This window comes from Pistacia vera, unplaced genomic scaffold (genome assembly GCF_008641045.1).
Source record: "Pistacia vera cultivar Batoury unplaced genomic scaffold, PisVer_v2 Contig744, whole genome shotgun sequence".
Classification (NCBI taxonomy): Eukaryota; Viridiplantae; Streptophyta; class Magnoliopsida; order Sapindales; family Anacardiaceae; genus Pistacia; species Pistacia vera.
This window is the reverse complement of record NW_022196606.1, coordinates 225,292-243,808: the sequence shown is the minus strand read 5'-3', so window position 1 is coordinate 243,808 and position 18,517 is coordinate 225,292. Positions and strand designations below refer to the sequence as shown.

General features: G+C 35.0%; 2 protein-coding genes across 2 annotated transcripts; one reads left to right on the top strand and one right to left on the bottom strand.

Annotated features, from left to right (window-relative positions):
- Positions 1-590: 590 nt before the first annotated feature.
- Positions 591-5,506, top strand: LOC116115500 (O-fucosyltransferase 1-like). Its single transcript, XM_031401649.1, has 6 exons — positions 591-731; positions 1,954-2,077; positions 2,197-2,480; positions 3,019-3,148; positions 3,372-4,074; positions 5,442-5,506. Exons 1-5 carry the CDS (start codon positions 673-675, stop codon positions 3,972-3,974), a joined length of 1,200 nt encoding a protein of 399 aa, XP_031257509.1. The 5' UTR covers positions 591-672; the 3' UTR covers positions 3,975-4,074; positions 5,442-5,506.
- Positions 5,507-8,581: 3,075 nt separating this feature from the next.
- LOC116115512 (TBC1 domain family member 13-like) lies at positions 8,582-17,475 on the bottom strand. The gene is made up of 9 exons (XM_031401661.1): positions 16,975-17,475; positions 16,683-16,775; positions 16,471-16,575; positions 16,244-16,387; positions 15,782-15,880; positions 15,575-15,703; positions 10,508-10,687; positions 9,768-9,884; positions 8,582-8,993 (listed from the first exon to the last, which is right to left on the bottom strand). The coding sequence occupies exons 1-9, from the start codon at positions 17,290-17,292 to the stop codon at positions 8,829-8,831; spliced, it is 1,350 nt and encodes a 449-aa protein (XP_031257521.1). The 5' UTR covers positions 17,293-17,475; the 3' UTR covers positions 8,582-8,828.
- Between the last annotated feature and the right edge of the window lie 1,042 nt (positions 17,476-18,517).

Here is an 18,517-nt window from a genome sequence, read left to right as displayed (position 1 = left end):
TTGAAATATGGATAATAGTATAGTCAGAGGAAGTTGGATATTTGTGAAAAACTTTTCATTTTTTAGTGGTTGCTTATCATTATTGACTGTTCCAGCTTATGTTCATAATTTTATTTGCCATGTTTAAGCAGATCAATGTAGAAGAACTTTGGGAAAGTGCTAATTCTGGCGGTTGGAGGCCGTCCTCTGCTCCAAGATCTGACTGGCCCCGTAGGTGTTTTTCTGTTTCTCAAGAAGAAAATATGTCTACTTTGATCTATAGATTTTAGAGATTTTGGATTTTCAATTTTTGTCTTATGCCCTTTTACATTGTGTAGCTTCTCCCAAAGAGACCAATGGCTATCTGCGTGTTCGCTGTAATGGTGGTCTAAATCAACAACGTAGTGCGGTTTGTATCTATTATTTCATAAAGTATATCATGGATTATGATTGTGAAATAGAGATAAACATTTCCTTATCAAGAAAGAGAGAGATTAATGGTTGTCAATGTAACTATAGTACATTCCTAAAAAAATACCAAGTGATCTAAATGAATTTATCATCACTAAGATATCATTCCAATAGTTTGATGGATTTCTTTTTCCTTATATATTGATGGAGTTAATTTTTTGTAATTAACATATATTCTTATGAATGTTGTAGATCTGTAATGCGGTTCTTGCTGCCCGAATCATGAACGCTACACTTGTGCTGCCTGAGTTGGACGCTAACTCGTTTTGGCATGATGACAGGTATCATGTTCTTGGCCTGTTCTCTCATTTATTTTTCTGGTGGTGTTAAATATCTTACTGGTTTACATCATAGGTTTTCAGTTTCTTAATAGAGATCTCCTGCTTTGCAATTATGTTACATATTTATTTAATTAAAATATTGTTTGTGATCTGAACATTATATTTTTTGGCTTAGATGCATAACGTATTGCTTGAAAGCCATTAGAGCTCAACTTTAGTGAATCTTGTTCTTTTATGATCCTTGTACATATAGTTATGATGAGATATGCTCATTTCATATATGTAAATGTAAATTCTCATCCTATTATAAATTGTGTGAGAATATTGCACTTAATCTTGGTGAAGAGGCTCAAGCATGAAACTTATGTTTCACGTCATTTGTGAGATGTGCACCTCAATGTTTAAGGACTGGCTTGTATATATAGTTGTGATAAGATATGGTCATATTATATATGTAAGCGTGTCATCCTATTATGAAATTGTATGAGAATACTGCACTTGATCTTGGTCAAGAGGCTTAAACATGAATACTTTTCTGAGATCTGCTCATTATTCAAGGACTGGCTTATGGTTATAAGTTGTGACCTTGATTCTTCCAAATGATGCTTTGGAAAGTTTTAAAAGCTTCTTCTGCATAATTACTGTTGATTATAAGTGCTGTTTCTGTTTAATATAGGTTTCAAGCCTTGAATCAAACATGTTACACAGAAAATAAAATATATTGAATTGTGATATACAGTTTCCAATAGTTTTACAGAGCATCATATTGCACCTTTTATGTTCAAAATGCAACTTTAAAACTTAATATAGGGATCATTTAAGTTAATAGCATCATATCCTCCTTTTGTAATCCATGGCAATCATATCAGTAATTTTTTTTTTTTTTTAATTGTGGGTAACATTTTTTGTACTTATTCTTCTTATCAGTTAAAGCACTTAAGGTGTATGCCTTTGCTATTTGTTATCTTAAAACTTGAACTAGCAATGAGCTGCAGTTTGTTTCTTTACTATGCACTTGTTTGTTATGATACTGGCCTTCCATCAAAAGAGTATTAATCGTTCACATGCTTTACAAAGGATCACAGAAGATACATTTTCCCTGAGCATACCTTTTTTCAACTATTTGTGAGATGCTCTTTGAAGATGATTTTACTTCTGATATATTATTTTATAGTTGATCTCATGGGATAATTCTGTAGTCACACTATTTTGTTATCTACAGCGGTTTCCAGGGTATCTATGATGTTGAGCATTTTATTCACACTCTGAGGTTTGATGTACGAATTGTGGAAAGCATACCAGAAATTCACAAAAATGGGAAAAAGAAGAAAATAAAAGCTTATCAGGTAGATTATTGCTGTAAGTTATTATTGCATCCATGATGTTAAATCTGCTAGTTATTTTTTATCCTGGAAATATTTTGAACTTTGAACTTTTTTATTTATCTTTTTACTTGTGGACTCAGCTTCGGCCACCTAGAGATGCTCCTATCAGTTGGTATACAACAGAAGCTCTAAAAAAGATGAAGGAACATGGTGCTATTTATTTGACTCCCTTTTCCCATCGTTTAGCTGAAGAAATTGACAACCCTGAGTATCAGCGACTGAGGTGCAGAGTTAACTATCACGCTTTAAGGTTCAAGCCACATATTATGAAGTTGAGCGAGTCAATAGTCGATAAACTTCGTGCTCAAGGTCATTTCATATCGATACATCTTCGTTTTGAGATGGATATGCTAGCGTTTGCTGGGTACGTTTTTATTTCATAATCTTATTCTTTCAACTAGTATTTGCAACAGCAGAGGCAACACTTGAGGATTAGACATTTAAGATATATTGATGTAATTGCTCTTGTAGTTTACAACTCTGAAACACAGGTAAGGACTGGAGGACAGAAGCTGCATGACTCAGACACTTGAACATCACAAATTTCAAAAACCAGGCAACATATGGCAATGTGTCTGTGTTAACACAAATAAATTGTTAAATTGCTAATATAAGAATCATAAAAAGATTCAGTCCTTTTATAAGAAGGAATGATTGTAAAAGTCATATAAATTAGATCCTTTAAGTTTCTCCTGTTCCTTGGCAAAATATGAGGGGTTCGTTTTTGGGGGTGGATGAATAATTACTCAATTGTTGTTCAGTGATTAACACTTATAAATATTTATGGGATTATAGGGACTATTCTATCTTTTATCTATGAAGGATCAAGCTATGTTTACAAAAAATAATACATCAAGGTTACACAAAGAGAGATTGATGTACATGATATGGATGATTTACAGGTGCTTTGATATATTTTCCCCGAAAGAGCAGGAAGTATTGAAGAAGTATCGAAAAGAAAATTTTGCTGAAAAAAGACTTGTTTACAAAGAAAGAAGGGCCATAGGAAAATGCCCATTAACTCCAGAAGAGGTGATTTTTTTCTTGTTTTCCATTGCCGCTTATGTGTTGGTTATTATTATTTTTTATATTTGTAGTTAACTATGAGTAATTGAGTTCATTAAGGTTATAAAAGATTGTCAACTCCAGGGTGACTGCTTCTTTGTCAGTCTTATGCATATTTTATTTTTCAATATTAACAAATCATGCAATATGTAACTTTTCTTTTTGGCTCTTAACTTTCTTCACTTTGCAGGTTGGCCTTATCCTACGTGCTATGGGGTTTGATAATTCTACCAGGATATACCTAGCGGCTGGTGAACTATTTGGTGGGGAGCGATTCATGAAACCATTCAGATCGCTGTTCCCTCACCTTGAGAATCACAGTTCTGTGGATTCCTCAGAGGAGCTAGCTGCTAACACCCAGGGATTGATAGGGTCCGCTGTAGATTACATGGTTTGTCTGCTCTCTGACATTTTCATGCCAACATATGATGGACCTAGTAACTTTGCCAACAATCTTCTGGGTCATCGCCTCTATTATGGCTTCCGGACTACACTCAGACCTGACAGGAAAGGTCTTGCTCCAATTTTCATTGATCGGGAGAATGGGAGGACTTCTGGCTTTGAAGAAGCTGTTAGGCGTGTCATGCTGAAAACCAACTTTGGTGGACCTCACAAGCGTGTCCCTCCAGAATCTTTTTATACAAATTCCTGGCCTGAATGTTTCTGTCAAATGTCAGCACAGAACCCTGCTGACCAATGCCCTCCAAATAACGTGCTGGATATTTTAAGTAGCCAGTTGGAGAGTGAACTGACAAGTGACTTGCAATCAAACCTGACAACATCTGTTGCATAAAGATAAGAATTTTCGTATGCTCTTAGAAGTTGGTTTGCAAATGGGTAATGAGCCTGACCCATGAAAATGGAGAAAGGAATGGTTTTAATTGATCTTCAAGGTAAGTTTCATATCTGAGATTTTAATTTGCTATAGCAGTAAATTGGTTTAGCTAATTGGCAAGTGCTCTTCTTTTTTCTTTATACATCTAAATTGGGTAGGGGCTTTGGGTTAATTTTGTATGGTTTGGTTTCCTTTCCACAGGGATGGAAAAATTATCTTTGACAGCATTTTTGTCATTTTACTTGTATAGATTTGCTACCTGTTCTCTGATATGGTGCTCTCTTTGTAGATATCTAGTTCATTGTTGTACCTATGATTTTTTCTTTAATATAGCTGGACAATGTCTTATCCAAAAAAATAATAAATTAAAAAAATTGTTGTGACCAGTAAATTGAATATGATTCTGAAATTGTAAAGAAAGTTGAAGATGAAACTTGATAACTTAACTACCTCAGGAATAATAGCCGTATAGAAAATTTGGATGGACCACAAGACATTGAGTCAAATAGTGTTTGAGTGAAGGTCAGAATTTCTTCATCCAAAGCGTGGAAAAATTGAGAAAAGGAAATGAAACTTATTTAATGGATTGTTTGAAATATCTTCAAGTTGAGAACTACTAAATAATTCATAGTGATAGACAGACTCTTTAGGTGACTGTATAAATGAGATGGAATATTTGTGTTTGTTGAGATAATGATTTAATGGCTCAAAATGGCTGGCCATTTCTTCTCTAACTATACACCATGTTTGTTGCATCGTTTGGATTCTGTGGATATTAGCCTTCCCTTGACTGGGATCATGTTTTACAATTTAAGCATACGTAATCCTTTTAGATTTCTTCATTTTATCCAACGCTTTTATTGCCCTGCAGTTAGATAATTCATTTCTCAGTTGGCACTCTATGTTTCTCTCTCATTAATTATTTTCATCATCTTCTTTCGAATGACAAACCTCAAAATTCATGCTTTGTTCTCATTCTTCTTTGACAATTTATTCCTTCTAGTAAAAGAGCAGGTTTTTCAATTTCCTGACCTTGATAATGTTTGTCACGTATTTTATTGGTGCTTCAATCGAAATATGTTTGGACTGTTTTGATTCTTATTATTGCACTTTAACATTTACCCATCGTATTGAGGTCTTATAGGATGCCTCTGGTTCCTTTGGAGCTAGTGATCATTCAAAGAATTATATCAGCTATACGATTTTGCTTTAAATTGTTGGTTTGAGTTGGTTATTTCTCTTTGATGAAAGAATCTTTTTATATTGCTAGAGAGATATAATTTATTTGGGTTCATATTTTAATTCAATTTTTTCTTTTTCACTTAAAATTTGCGCCATTCATTGTAAACTCTGATATCTACAATTTTTCTAATGTTTTTGTTGATCTTAATGGATGAATGAGTGAAAATTATTTGTGCTCTGCAGACTCATATTATCCGGGGACTGGATCAATGGCATCAGTTAGACAAATAAGGCAATCTTCTACACTAATACGCGGTCCAGAATACATTATAATTTGTGCATGTATAAAAAATTTGCCTGTGAATTAATGCTTTATTGCTTAGAATTTACTTCATTTCTTTTTCTTTTTCTTTTTCTGTTTTTTTTTTTTTTTTTAACTTTTTCGGAAGAGAACTATATACTGACTGATTGTGCTCTTACTAAGACAATTGCTGTCTTGGCTGACCAAAATACGGATCATAGTATACGGTGAGATGTAAAAGTCCAGATTGATAATGTTATCAAAGTAGAGTTTTTGATAACATCGAACTGTCAATTTATTGAACTATATATTGTTACAGCTAGAGAAAAATATTTGACTCAGTATTTAGTTTTAATTGTCGCTAAGATGTATTTGGTCTAGGAAGTTCCGGTTGAAACAAATTGCGTGATGAGAATTTTATTTTTAAGAGGGAGCAAAATGGGGCATGAATAACGATGAAAATGAGAAGCCAGAATGTCATAATGTACAATTCCTCAAAGGGTTTATGAGGAAGGATATACGTGGGGACTAGACTTGGGCATTTGGGACCAGTTCCAAAAAACCGGTCCAAAAAACTGGTCCTAGGACTGGTCCTCACAAGGATCGGTCCTACGAGGACTAGTCCCAAACTCGGACCAGGCCCATGGAGGAGGGATCGGTCCCTAGATTGGGCCCTCCAAGGTCTGGGCTTGGGACCATTGTTTTAAAAGCCGGATCGGACCTGTCGGTCCAACTAGCTAGACTAGGAACCGGTCACTTGTCCGGTTCGAGTCAACCCCAAAACTGCTATAATGCATTAAACCGCTTGAAAACCAGATAAAATCAACGAACCGTCGGTTCGAAAACCGGTCGAAATTTTAAAATCCCTAATACGCAATCGCATCACAGCCCTCTCTGTTTCTCATCTTCTTCTCAGTCTCGGTTTCTCTAATTCTCTTTAAAAATTTCTGAGCTTCTTCTCTTCTCTGCGAAAATTTCTTAGTTTCTTCTCTGTTCTCTACGAAAATTTCTCTCTGAACTGAAATTCCACTCAAATTGCAATCAACTCCACTCATCGAAGTCTGAAATCGCAACTGAATTCTCTAAAATTGACGACAACGTCTTCCTCCCTTGTCAGAAATCGACGACGTCTTCCTCCCTCGCCAGAAATCGACGACGAAAGCTTCGTTCTTCGCTGGAAATCGACGGCGACAGCTCCATTTATTGACGACAACTCCGTTCTTCGATCCAGGTTATAAACACGCCATTCCTCGATCCAGCTTCAATAATGATTTCGTTGCAAACTTTACTGAGTTATTTTATGTACAACTATCAATTGATTTTGTGGTATGTTTGTTGCTAAGTACTTATTGTATGTGCATGTATTTCCAGATTATGTATTTGTATTTCCAGGTTATAAACACGTCTTACTTGAATCTAAATGTTTATGTTTTACTTCTATTGTATGTTTGTGGATGGAATAACCGAATAAGGACTTATGAGTTATGAGGACAGTATGTTGCATGATGACATAGCAAGAATACAACTTGACTTGATTCCGATGATTCAAGAAATTTTTACTGAGTGGCTTATCATTCTCTAAATTGATAGGTTGACAGATAGTTCAGCTTTATAAACCAAAAGAAAATCAATTTCCTACTCTAAATTGATGGGTTGACAGATAGTTTTAATGTTTTATTCAAACGAAATTACAATAAAAGTTGAATTCTCTTATCTAATGTTGATCAGTATCTTATATGTCCACTGTCCAGTTAAGTTTTGTTGAAATATTATATCTAATTGCTATTATAAACGAAAAGAAAATCAACTTCTTGGAAATTGATGAGTTGACAAATATTTTTGCCTGAATGACAATTCAGTTAAGTTTAAAATTGTCTAATTTTATTTTTGATTAATATTCTGTATTTACAGCCAACATGATTCGAACTCTAAGGGCTTTGGGACTTAAAATTGAAATCCTTGTAAATTAATTAACACAAAAGAAAATACATGTACTCTTCAAATGACAATTCAGTTAAGTGTGATGACATCATCAGTCCAACCGGTTGGACTGGTTGAACTGTGACCCGACCAGTAAAGCGGGTTCCTCTCCGGTCCGGTATTTAAAACAATGCTTGGGTCCAAACCCCTTTGCATTTTTTAAAAAAGTCATTTGAAAAATATCTAAAAACCTCTTGTAATTTTAAAATTGACAAAAATATTGAGGGTTAAATTGATATTTAACAAAATTTACTAATATAGGGGTGTAAAAATTTTCCAGGCCCCTAAAAATTATATAAACTCCCCTACATAATTTATTTTAACCCCAAATATAAAAAAAAAGTTGGGGGGTGGAAAAAAATTTTCAAGCCTATGGGATCGGTCCAATGAGCCCAAGACTGGTCTAGGCCCTGAAATTTCTCATGGCCCTGAGACCGATCCCAGGCCCATGAGTGACTAGTCCCATCTTGTTGGGACCAATCTTAAGCCCAGACCTAAACCCAATTAGGATCGGTCCTTGGCCAGGTCTAGTGGGGACATGTAAATACACGCACGAAGCAAAATATGTTGTACAAGAATTTTGATTTAATTGAACAAATTTGTTGAAAAAATTACGAGGATGACACTTGTTTGGGAACTCGTAGGGTAATCACAAATTGACTTGCAATTTTTCCATGCTTCAACCTTTGAACGTGCAAAAATTGCTTCCTATCATGATTGTTACTCTCTATTCTCTATATCTCTTGAAATTCAATTTAATTCTGCTTACTATTGCAATGCCACGCCTTTTGGACGTAAGTTAGATTTTGGATTTATAAAGGTGGATAAATAAACAACATATAATATAAGCTAGTCTTTTAAATAGTTTGCAATTCCTGAATGTGACATTTAAGTCTTGTTTGGTGATTTTTACTTATGTATATTCATAATTAACCTAACACATTTGGAGCATGAACTTTATACATAATTGACCAAACCAATTTGGAGTATGAACTGATTTTAGGTTTCGGCTACAATATCACTTGAGAATTTGACTTCACACCAAAAAGGAAGTGCGCTAAATAGATTAACTTATATCAAACATAATATAATTACAGTATATAACATTTGAAAATTTTCACAAGGTAAACCAAATTCCCACCAATCTTGAATTTAAAACAAATGTCAGTTCCAACAAGGAAACAATTAATGAATGTAAGATAAAACAAAGACAATTATCCCTGCATGTTAGCCGATAACTTTCAACAACATTTACATCCAGTAATTTACAAACATTAAATGCGTAATAACAAAAATATGCAAAGAAGGGAAAATTGCAAAATGGAACAAGGGAAGGAGTTCTAACAAAATTAGACTGTGGAACGAGTCCGCAACTTGTTTGCAACATAGAGTAGATGGCTTATGTTTGTTGGTGGATAATTCTGGAGTAGCTTCAGATTTGAAGTAAAATCCCCTGCAAGCAATCGCCTTCTTATGAGAATTAGCATTGCGCAGGATATCCGGAGCAGAGTCTCCTGCAGTATGAATGTTGGAACTTTGTTAGATTTTGAGTTATTCTTAAGCTGAGAATTAAGAAACCACATCCTCTAGCAACCGCACATAATGATGCTCCATGATATCATACAGTCAAAATAAGAAACCTAACCCCAGGGCAGCATTAGACAGTAAAATTTTCTTTGTTGAAGTAAAGTAAATAAGGGAAGCCCACACTGCTGCTTCAGTTTAGAGAGAGAGAGAGAGAGAGAGAGAGAGAGAGAGAGAGAGAGAGTAGGTGATTAACCCGAAAGGAGTTGGAGTAATTGGATCCAGAGAATTTCAAAACTGAATTCGAAATCAACAGCAGCATTTAACATTCAAGAGAAAGCAAATCTATAAGTAGTTCTAGGAATCTCAGCCGTGTCTGAAGTAATTTCAGAGAACATAGACAGGCTACGCATATCCACCCAATAATCCAAAACTATCAAAATTTATTTTTCTAGGACACTTAATTAAATGTTTGCATACAAATCTGATCACATCATCTATTATACAATTATCTTAGTAAGGATGTTGTTTTCAAACATGCAACGTAGTTAAAATTATCACAAGGCTTCACACCAATGTAGCCATAGAAATAAAATATATGATTATGGTTTGTCTTTAAGCTCCTATGGGACATTCGCACTCTCAGGGGTACTATTACTAGTTCCAGAGGCTATTTTTTGGCACTCAAGGATACAGAATCTTTCTATCATCTTAAAATGAACAAACTTAACATAAGAATACAAACAAAAGAAATTTAATCCTACCAGTGGGCCTTCAGGGTCGCTCAGAAGTGTGTCCCAAATGTGAAGGCTGTCTGCGAAATTGAACTCCTGAGTCAAGAGGAGAGTAATCCACCTAAATGCATAAAATTGGGGGTTGACCTGTCAAATTTTAATACATCAGTGAGGCATCTGAAAAGAATTAATAGACTAAAACAAAACATTCACTGAAATGTCTTGAAAATGATAAAAGCTCATATCAGAGCGTCCTGCTTCTCTTTAACTATCCTTGGCCTCTAAGGATATCTAGTCACAGTAAAGAGATTTAAGTAATGGATAATGAAATAAGAACAGAATGAAGCTTAAATTTGAAAGCTAATAACAGAGACAAGCTCATATCACTAGTAAAATCCAACTCATAAACCATGCCGCAAGCATACACTTAGGGAGACCTCATGAATTCGAAACTAAAACATTATGAGTAAAGTACAAGCATGATAGGTCTGGAACTCTGGATACCACGGTAAAGCCCAATCAAGCCAAAACTAATTCTAACATAAAGTACATGACTATGAACTGTGAACAGAATGGTTCTTTGTCATGTAAATTGGATAATATTTCTAACCACAAGGTATTATGATTTCCAAGTGTGCTCCACCATATTGTCAGTTTGATACACATCTATACAGATACTGTAAATATGTTAAACAAGAAAAAAGATTAAGAAAACATAAGATCATTCATATTAAAATGCAACAAATTCTTAATTTTTCAAATTGTCTTACTTTGGTTGTGACCTCAAGGTGACGCCAAAGCTCTTCATCATGTTCTTTTAGAAGCTGCGACAACTTTGTGATTGTGGATCTGATTCCAACCACACTGTTGTCAAGTTGCTGACAAAAATGATCCCGAAATCCACTCAACAACTCAACAAAGCAAAAGAATGTGTCTGCTTCTGCAGAGGCCTGCATGACTTAAATATGGAAAATGATAAACAAATGAAACTAAAAGTATGCATAAATCAAGGCAGCATCATAAATCTTAATAATAAGTTCAGGAAAACAATAAATTTGAGGCCTGCATGACTTGATTATTTTAAATGACAAACAAAATGAAAACAAAAGCATGATAAATCATGATAGCACGAGAACTATTGATAACAAATTCATGACAAAAAAATTTGATCTACAATATTCTCATTGCTATTATCTATTGTCTTGCACCAAAATATTTGTGAAAGTTGTTCAGCATTATTCCACGACACAAAATAAATGCTTGAAAAGAATTAAGATATCTATATACTAGTATCTTTAATAGTACTAGCTCTTTTAACTATTATGTGTGTCAAATTTCCAGTTCCTGCTAAATCTCTTGGGAGAAGAACTCTTAAAAAACAAAAAAGCAATGTAAAAATAAGACATTACAATTTGGCAGAGGATACTCAAATAATTGATACTGAAAATTCATATTATCTCCAATGACCACAAGCCACTAATAATTTTTCGTGTACCAGCAAGAAAGTAACATCATTGAAATAACCATAAGCCACCTTATAATGTTTCAGGGACCAATAAGAAAGTAACATTATTGAAATAACACACTATGAATATGAATTGGTTAGCATTGGATCAAAGTAATGCGAGTATAAAGGTCCCAAAACATTCTTTTCACATAATATCATAAAAAGAGGTAATAACAGTCGACCCCCAGATGTTTCATGAATTAGCAGTAAAAACCCTTGGTTTGGGAAATAGGAAGATAGCATCCACATTTAAGGGAGTCAACGGTTAATATTTACAGTCAAACGGTATAATTGTCCAATCCCAAAAAAATAAAAGGAACAACCCACCCTAAACCATCTCCCTATTAAAATAAATAAATAAATAAAAATCTAATCTTTTTCTTCTATCTTTCTCACCTCTATCATACCTAACCCTTCTAAAAACAAACATTACCCCTATCATAAAATCACAACACATGGATTTTCTTTCTCTATATTTCTTTTATAAAAGGGAGAGAATTTTTTTTTTTTTTTTTTTTATATACAAAAGTCAATTCTCTTATACAGTTCTACTAGTAAACTTCCAGCTTGGTTTGACACAAGTTTTCCTTGTGACCATGGACTTGATCTCCAAGGTCTTCACAGGGCGTACGAATATAAACTCATTAACTTTGCTAGGAGATTGCCTCAATGTTATTTTGTACGAAGGTATATTCTACACTACAAAAAATAAAGCAGGTACAAAGGTCTCAAAACTTCTTAGATCTACTTACATATGTTAGGATCAACAAGATCTTGTTGTCAATGATAACGTAGATAATTGCAAGTAATATAAAATAATGACTAAACCTAAATAGATGAAAGATAATAAACTCGGATTAAATTAATAAAGAATAAAAAGGCTAAGATTCTATTTTCTACTCATTAGAATTTCTCACGATTCAACACATCAACATTGCAAGGGGGATGGGTTTATATAGCCTACTTGTCACACATCTTAACAAATGAAATGTTACCAAGAATTTGGTCACTTGGCAAGTGAATATCAATTGACATTCCATCTAGTGACGTGTCATTTGGTATTGACATGTGTATAACACCAATCCTAATTGTAGGAAGACACATGTATTTATGGTGGAAAGCCACCTCAAGGTTTTATAACACTTCCCCTTGTATTTCCCCCAGTTACAGAAATTGCATTTGACCTTACTTAGTGTATGGCACCAATATGCAACAGTTTAGTAAGCAACGAAGTCAATATTTCCATTATGAGGGAGCACTGATCATGTGGAGTGAATTTTGGAGCAAACTATAATACTGGATGTATGTGCACTATACTCTTTTTCCCTTGACGAGTTTTGTCCATTGAGTTTTCCTGACAAGGTTTTAAGGAGACATTATTAAGCACGTTCAACACCTTTCTACAGTTCATCAAATAATTGCATTTCTTTGCTTAGGTTTTTGTCCCAATGGATTTCTCTTAAGTCAGGTCAAATGCAAATTCTATAAATGATAGAAATCCAAAGCGAAGTTTTGCAAAATCTTGAGTGGTTTTCCACCATAAATACGTCTTTCCACCATTAGGATTAGTGTTATACACGTCATTACCCAATAAAACATGTCACTAGGTGGAATGCCAATTGATATTCACTTCAAGTAGCCAAAATCTTGGCAACACTTCATTTGTTAAGATGGGTGGCAAGTAGGCTATATAAACCTATTTCCGTTGCAATGTTGATGTATCGAATTGTGCAAAATTCTCATAAATAAAAAAAGCATCTTAGCCCTTCTATTCTTCATCTAATTTATCTGAGTTCATTATCATTCATTTTATTTGTTTTAGTCCATATTGTTTTATATTTCTTGCAATTATCTACAACACATTATCATCATAACAATATAGTGCAAGTATTTTCCATCTATCTCATTGATGCTTTTTGTATAAAGAGGATGCACTTTTAAACAAAAGATAGATACTCTTAGATACAATCGCTACTAATTGCCAGTACTTTGGTTTCATATAAATTTCCCACTGATCATAGGCTTAATTGTACAAGTGTTCAAATGGGTAAACATCCCTTAATCTTTGCTAAGAGGTTGCCTCAATGTTTTCGCACAAAAGGGTATGTGTAGGATCAACTTTCCTTCAGGTGACCAAGAATCCTATTCGAATCAGCCACAAAAATGATTAAGGTGCACTTTTGAGAATTGATCTACTCTTAGATATAGTTGCTACTTGCTACTAACGGCCAGTACTTTGGTTTCATACACGTTTCCCACTTATCATAAGCTTCATATGGTTTTAGAAACTCAAAAGTTTGTACAACTGTTCATGCAGGTAACCATCTCTTGATCTTTGCTAAGAGGTTGCCTCAATGCTAACACACAAAAGGGTATTTGTTGGATCTACTTCCTTTAGGCGACCAGGAATCCCTAATTTGGCATTGAATAGTTTCTTATGAGCCCATGGCTTGCTAAACATAACACACCACTTAAGGGGTGGGCACTTTTGGGTTTGGGTCGGGTTTGACCAAACCTGATCCGACCTGATACAAATCAAGTCCAATGAAAATGAACCCAACTCAACTCGATACTAACACCCGAATGAAACCCAATCTCCTGGGTTTGGGTCTGGTTAACCGGGTGTCAGTTCAGTTCGGCTTAAGCCCATTATACTCTTTTTTGCTATTTTGATAAATAAATACGTTGCATTTTTTATATACATGCTATTGTTGTTTGTATTTATGTTTTACACTTTATAATGAATTTAAATTTAAAAAAATATTAGTACAAACTAAAGAAAGCAATCAAATTTATATATAATGTATTAAAATTATGGAAACTAAAAGTAAACTAATCTTCATTGTAACCACTTTCCATCTCAAATCTTTTGAAATATATATTTCAAATACCCAACCACATATTTCTCAAGGAAAAAGAATATTTCATTTCATCCCAATAAATATTAAAGTAAAGACTTTTTCTAGGAAAAAAAAAAAAGGAGAAAAAAGAAGAGAAGTGGCTTCCAATCAACAAGATATCCTGTGGGTTGTTGTGGTAGTGGCAGTGGTGGAGAAGATAAGTGGTGGCAATGGAAAAGAGAAGAGCACCACCGGAGAAAAGAAAGAAGATGGGTGATGAAAAGAAAAAGTAGATCTAGGGTTTAACCAAATGAGAAAGAAGTGGAAAGAAAGCTTTTATAGTACTAATCTAGTGTGGGAGAATGTGTGGTAAGCATTTACTAGTAACCAATAAATGTGTCATTTTCATAAAAAGTCAAATTTTTTAAAATATTGGGTTAGGTAGAGTTGACCCGATTTTTCCTGTGCAACACGAACCTGACCCAATATAATCAGGTTGGCATATATCAACCAGATTGTAACCTGATTCACCCATCAACCCGACACAACCCAAGTCGAGTTGGGTCGGATCGAGTAAAAATGTGCCCATCCCCTAACACCACTCACATGGGAAAGAAAGAGGGAGAAGGTGGAGGGCAGATTAACCCATGTTCATGTAAGTTGACTATCAACCTCATGCCCACAACCACATCGTACCAAGATTAGAGTGATGTGTCCACAATATTACCAAATACTCTTTTAGATTGCATGGTTGCAATAACTTTAGATTGTCAGCAACATACATCATACAATAATTCACCACTCAATAGACGACTCGTGCTATGTCTATGTTGCACAGACTACAAAGTGTTACATGTAAAGACACCAGGTTAATGTGGCCCTCCAAAGTTAAAATGCCAATAGAGCACTCGTCCATGTGTAATCCTTTTCAGTTTGTATGCTCAAAGTTTTATGGGTAAGGACACCAGGCTCATACGTGTACTCCAACGTTAAAATGTCCATAGAGCACTCACTTGTCCATGTGTAATCCAAATTTCTATTGTATGAAGTCAGATATAGTGTCATATGTCCCAAGTGCACCTAAGAACCTAACTCCAAAATGGATCTCATAATTATAACCATGAAAAGAAGATTCGAGGATGACTTTTCAGTAGATCAATAATCAAACAAATTGTTCTTTGTTAAAGCAGATTTGTTTTATATACACAAGTGAGTAGTAGAAATTAGAAGTCTTCTATGTAACTCAATCAAAATGGTGATGAAAAGAACACTCACTAGAATTCAAGCATTCAATTATATGGTTGGACACTTAAATTGTTCTATTTGTTGTTTTAATCCAACACTAGACCAGATTAAGCTTAAATTCAAAACTTTGAAACCAGAGAAACATAATTATTTAACCCACCCAAAAGGGAAAGAATTATTAAAAGGCAAAAAGAAACATGTTTCATATTACAATTAAAAGTAAGAAGGAAATGAAATATACATACCGCAAATTCCTCATCAGGATCATTTCTGAATACATAGAACAGAGGTGCCAAGATTTCATTCATCCCTTGGACATATCTAATACCAGGATTTAACTTTGCAAAGACAGTTAATATACTCTTCAAAGCCTCCTGAAAATGAGAGACACATATAAGTCAGCAAGCTGGGTTGTACTTGCATGAAATTTTGATCCCAAAACAAGTGAGCACCTGATTGGATTTTGCAGAAGGTGAGTCTCCAGAGAAAAAATGCAAGTCTGGATGAGTGCGCTTCACATCTCGATCAATCTGTTCCATGATTTCCGTGTCCTACATAAAGCCAAAAGTTGGAATAAGATATTTCATTAGAAGGGCATACACCTGCTTGTATCGTTTTATTACTTTGTAACACCAAAAGTCACTAAGATTTGCACTGGATAAGGCAGACACATGATGCATATAGTAAAAACATGTTTGGCCTCAAATCAAAAGCAAGCACAGATAAAAACATATAACTTATTTTGTCAAAAAATAGAATATCATTTTGATTTACATGAGTGAACATGAGTTATGCGTGTGTTCAAAACCTCTTATAAATCAGAGACAGAATAGCTAATTTCTTAAACATAAAACCAAGTTGATGTTTCAAGCACAAAATTGAAAACTAAATCCAAAGCACAGTGAATTTGATACCTGAAAGAACTGATTCCAGATGCTGGTCTTTCCAAGGCTCAAAGGATGCTCTCCATGAGTAATTTCTGATCTCGAGAGCATACCACTACTTTCACTTTTGGGGTCATCATTCTCAGATTTCTCCAACTTCCTCGTAATTTCTGACTGACTAGCCACAGAAACATTCAGAAACCACCAAAACAAACTCCACAATGAAATACTAAAAACTAATCACAAATACTGCTTACAGGATTCATCAAAAGCTCCTCTTTGAAATGCCTGTACTGAGACCTCTTCTTAGCTAATTCAGATGACCAAAGCCCACGATCTGGGGGTAAATAACCCAGTAAGAGCTGTCACAGTCATTCATATTAGCCAAAAATTGAATGTTTAACTGTAACATACTCTACAAAAGACCAGTAGCATTCATTTCTAGTAAAACTAAAGAAATCAATAACACCTTCCAGACAGTCGACCGAATGCCCCCACCATCAGGTATGCCCTGTGAAGCTATCCTCCGCAATTCCCTCATATTTATCACTTTCTTCGACAGCTGAAAAATTCACACATCCACATATTCACAAACATGAAAATGTCTACCATTCCTCTATGTACCAGTATCAATACCGTCCAATTCAATTTCTATCAATGAATTATTCATAATATAACAGTATCACTAGTTTACCACTGTAGAATAATCATACAAACACTTAAACTAAAGAAGTAACATAAACAGAAGTTCAGAAAAAGACCTCCGGCAAGAGCTGAGCCTGGGCAGAATTGTCAATTTCATCATCATTTCTATGGTTATTGTTGTTACTATCGCTATTGTGTATTATAACTTGCGGCTTCGGTGGCTCTTCTTGAACTGTTGAAACGACGGCAGGAGCTGGAGGAGGAGGTGCAGGAGCTGGAGCAGGAGGAGCGGCGACGGGAACAGGCGGCGGCTCCACCGTGGTGGTGGCGATTGGCTTAGTGGAGTAGCGGTGGAGGCGATCGTCGTCCGGCGGAGGAGGAGCGGTGGACCAGAGAGAACTGTTGAGCCAATCCGGCACTTTCTTCTTCACCATTTGAGAAATTAATTATTGTTTGTTTGTGTGATTCGTGTACGGATCCGATTCTGAGCGGTTTGGATTTTCTAGGGTTTATTCCCTGATTTTCCTTCTTCTCTGACTGATTTTTTTTATTTTATTTTGTTTTTTTATTTTATTTTATGTTTTTTCTTCTTGTTCGTGTAAGCCAGAAAGAGAGACAGAGTCATCCGAGGAGTGTAGTGGTAGGTCGGTTAGAGATTTTGACGGACCAATTAGCAAACCACGCGTCAATTATTTGGATCAATTATTTAAGGATACCGTTACGTTACCGTTACCTATGGTAAATCAGCAACATTAACAATAGAAGGGGTGGCCGGTCCGGTATCCACCCAAAATTTGAGGTATTAATTATAAAGCTATATGGAGTTCAAATTTAATTAAAAGGCTATGTAGTTTGAAAGTGTTAAGTAAATAGCTTTGTTATTGATTAAAATTAATTAAACATGATTAGAAGTTAATTAGGATTAATGAAATATTGTGTAATCTTTTAAAAATTATAATATGTTCTTAAAGAGCCGAAATTCTTACAAACAAACTCAAACACCTTCTTCTTCTTCCTNTTGGCCTTAGATTTGGCCTTTTCCGGCCAAATCCATTGTGGATCTGGCCGGAAAAGGCCAAATCTAAGGCCAAAGATTTGGCCGTTGACGACCAGATCTTTGGCCGTAACCAGACGTCAACGACGGCCAACATAGATCGGTGCACTACCGACAAGATCCAGTCGGTAGTGTGCTATCCTACCAGATTCTGGCCAACTTCCAGCGGTGGTGGCCGGAATCTGGTATAATGTGGGTTTAGGATTGTTTTTGCAATTTCGAAAAAAGAAATTTAGGGGTATTTAATTAAATTAACAAATTTAACGGGTTTAAAAATGGTTGAATAATATTGTGAGTTTTTGGGCATTTTACTGTTTAACTTTTTTGGGAATACTAATAATAGTATTCCTAAAAACCAACCAAACGGAGCCTATGTAGTTTGAAAGTGTTAAGTAAATAGCTTTGTTATTGATTAAAATTAATTAAACATGATTAGGAGTTAATTAGGATTAATGAAATATTGTGTAATCTTTTAAAAATTATAATATGTCCTCAAAGAGCCGAAGTTCTTGCAAACAAACCCAAACACCTTCTTCTTCTTCCTCCCGCCACATTGACGCATCCCTCCCCTGGTTGTTGTTTCTTCTAAGCTTCGTCTACATCTT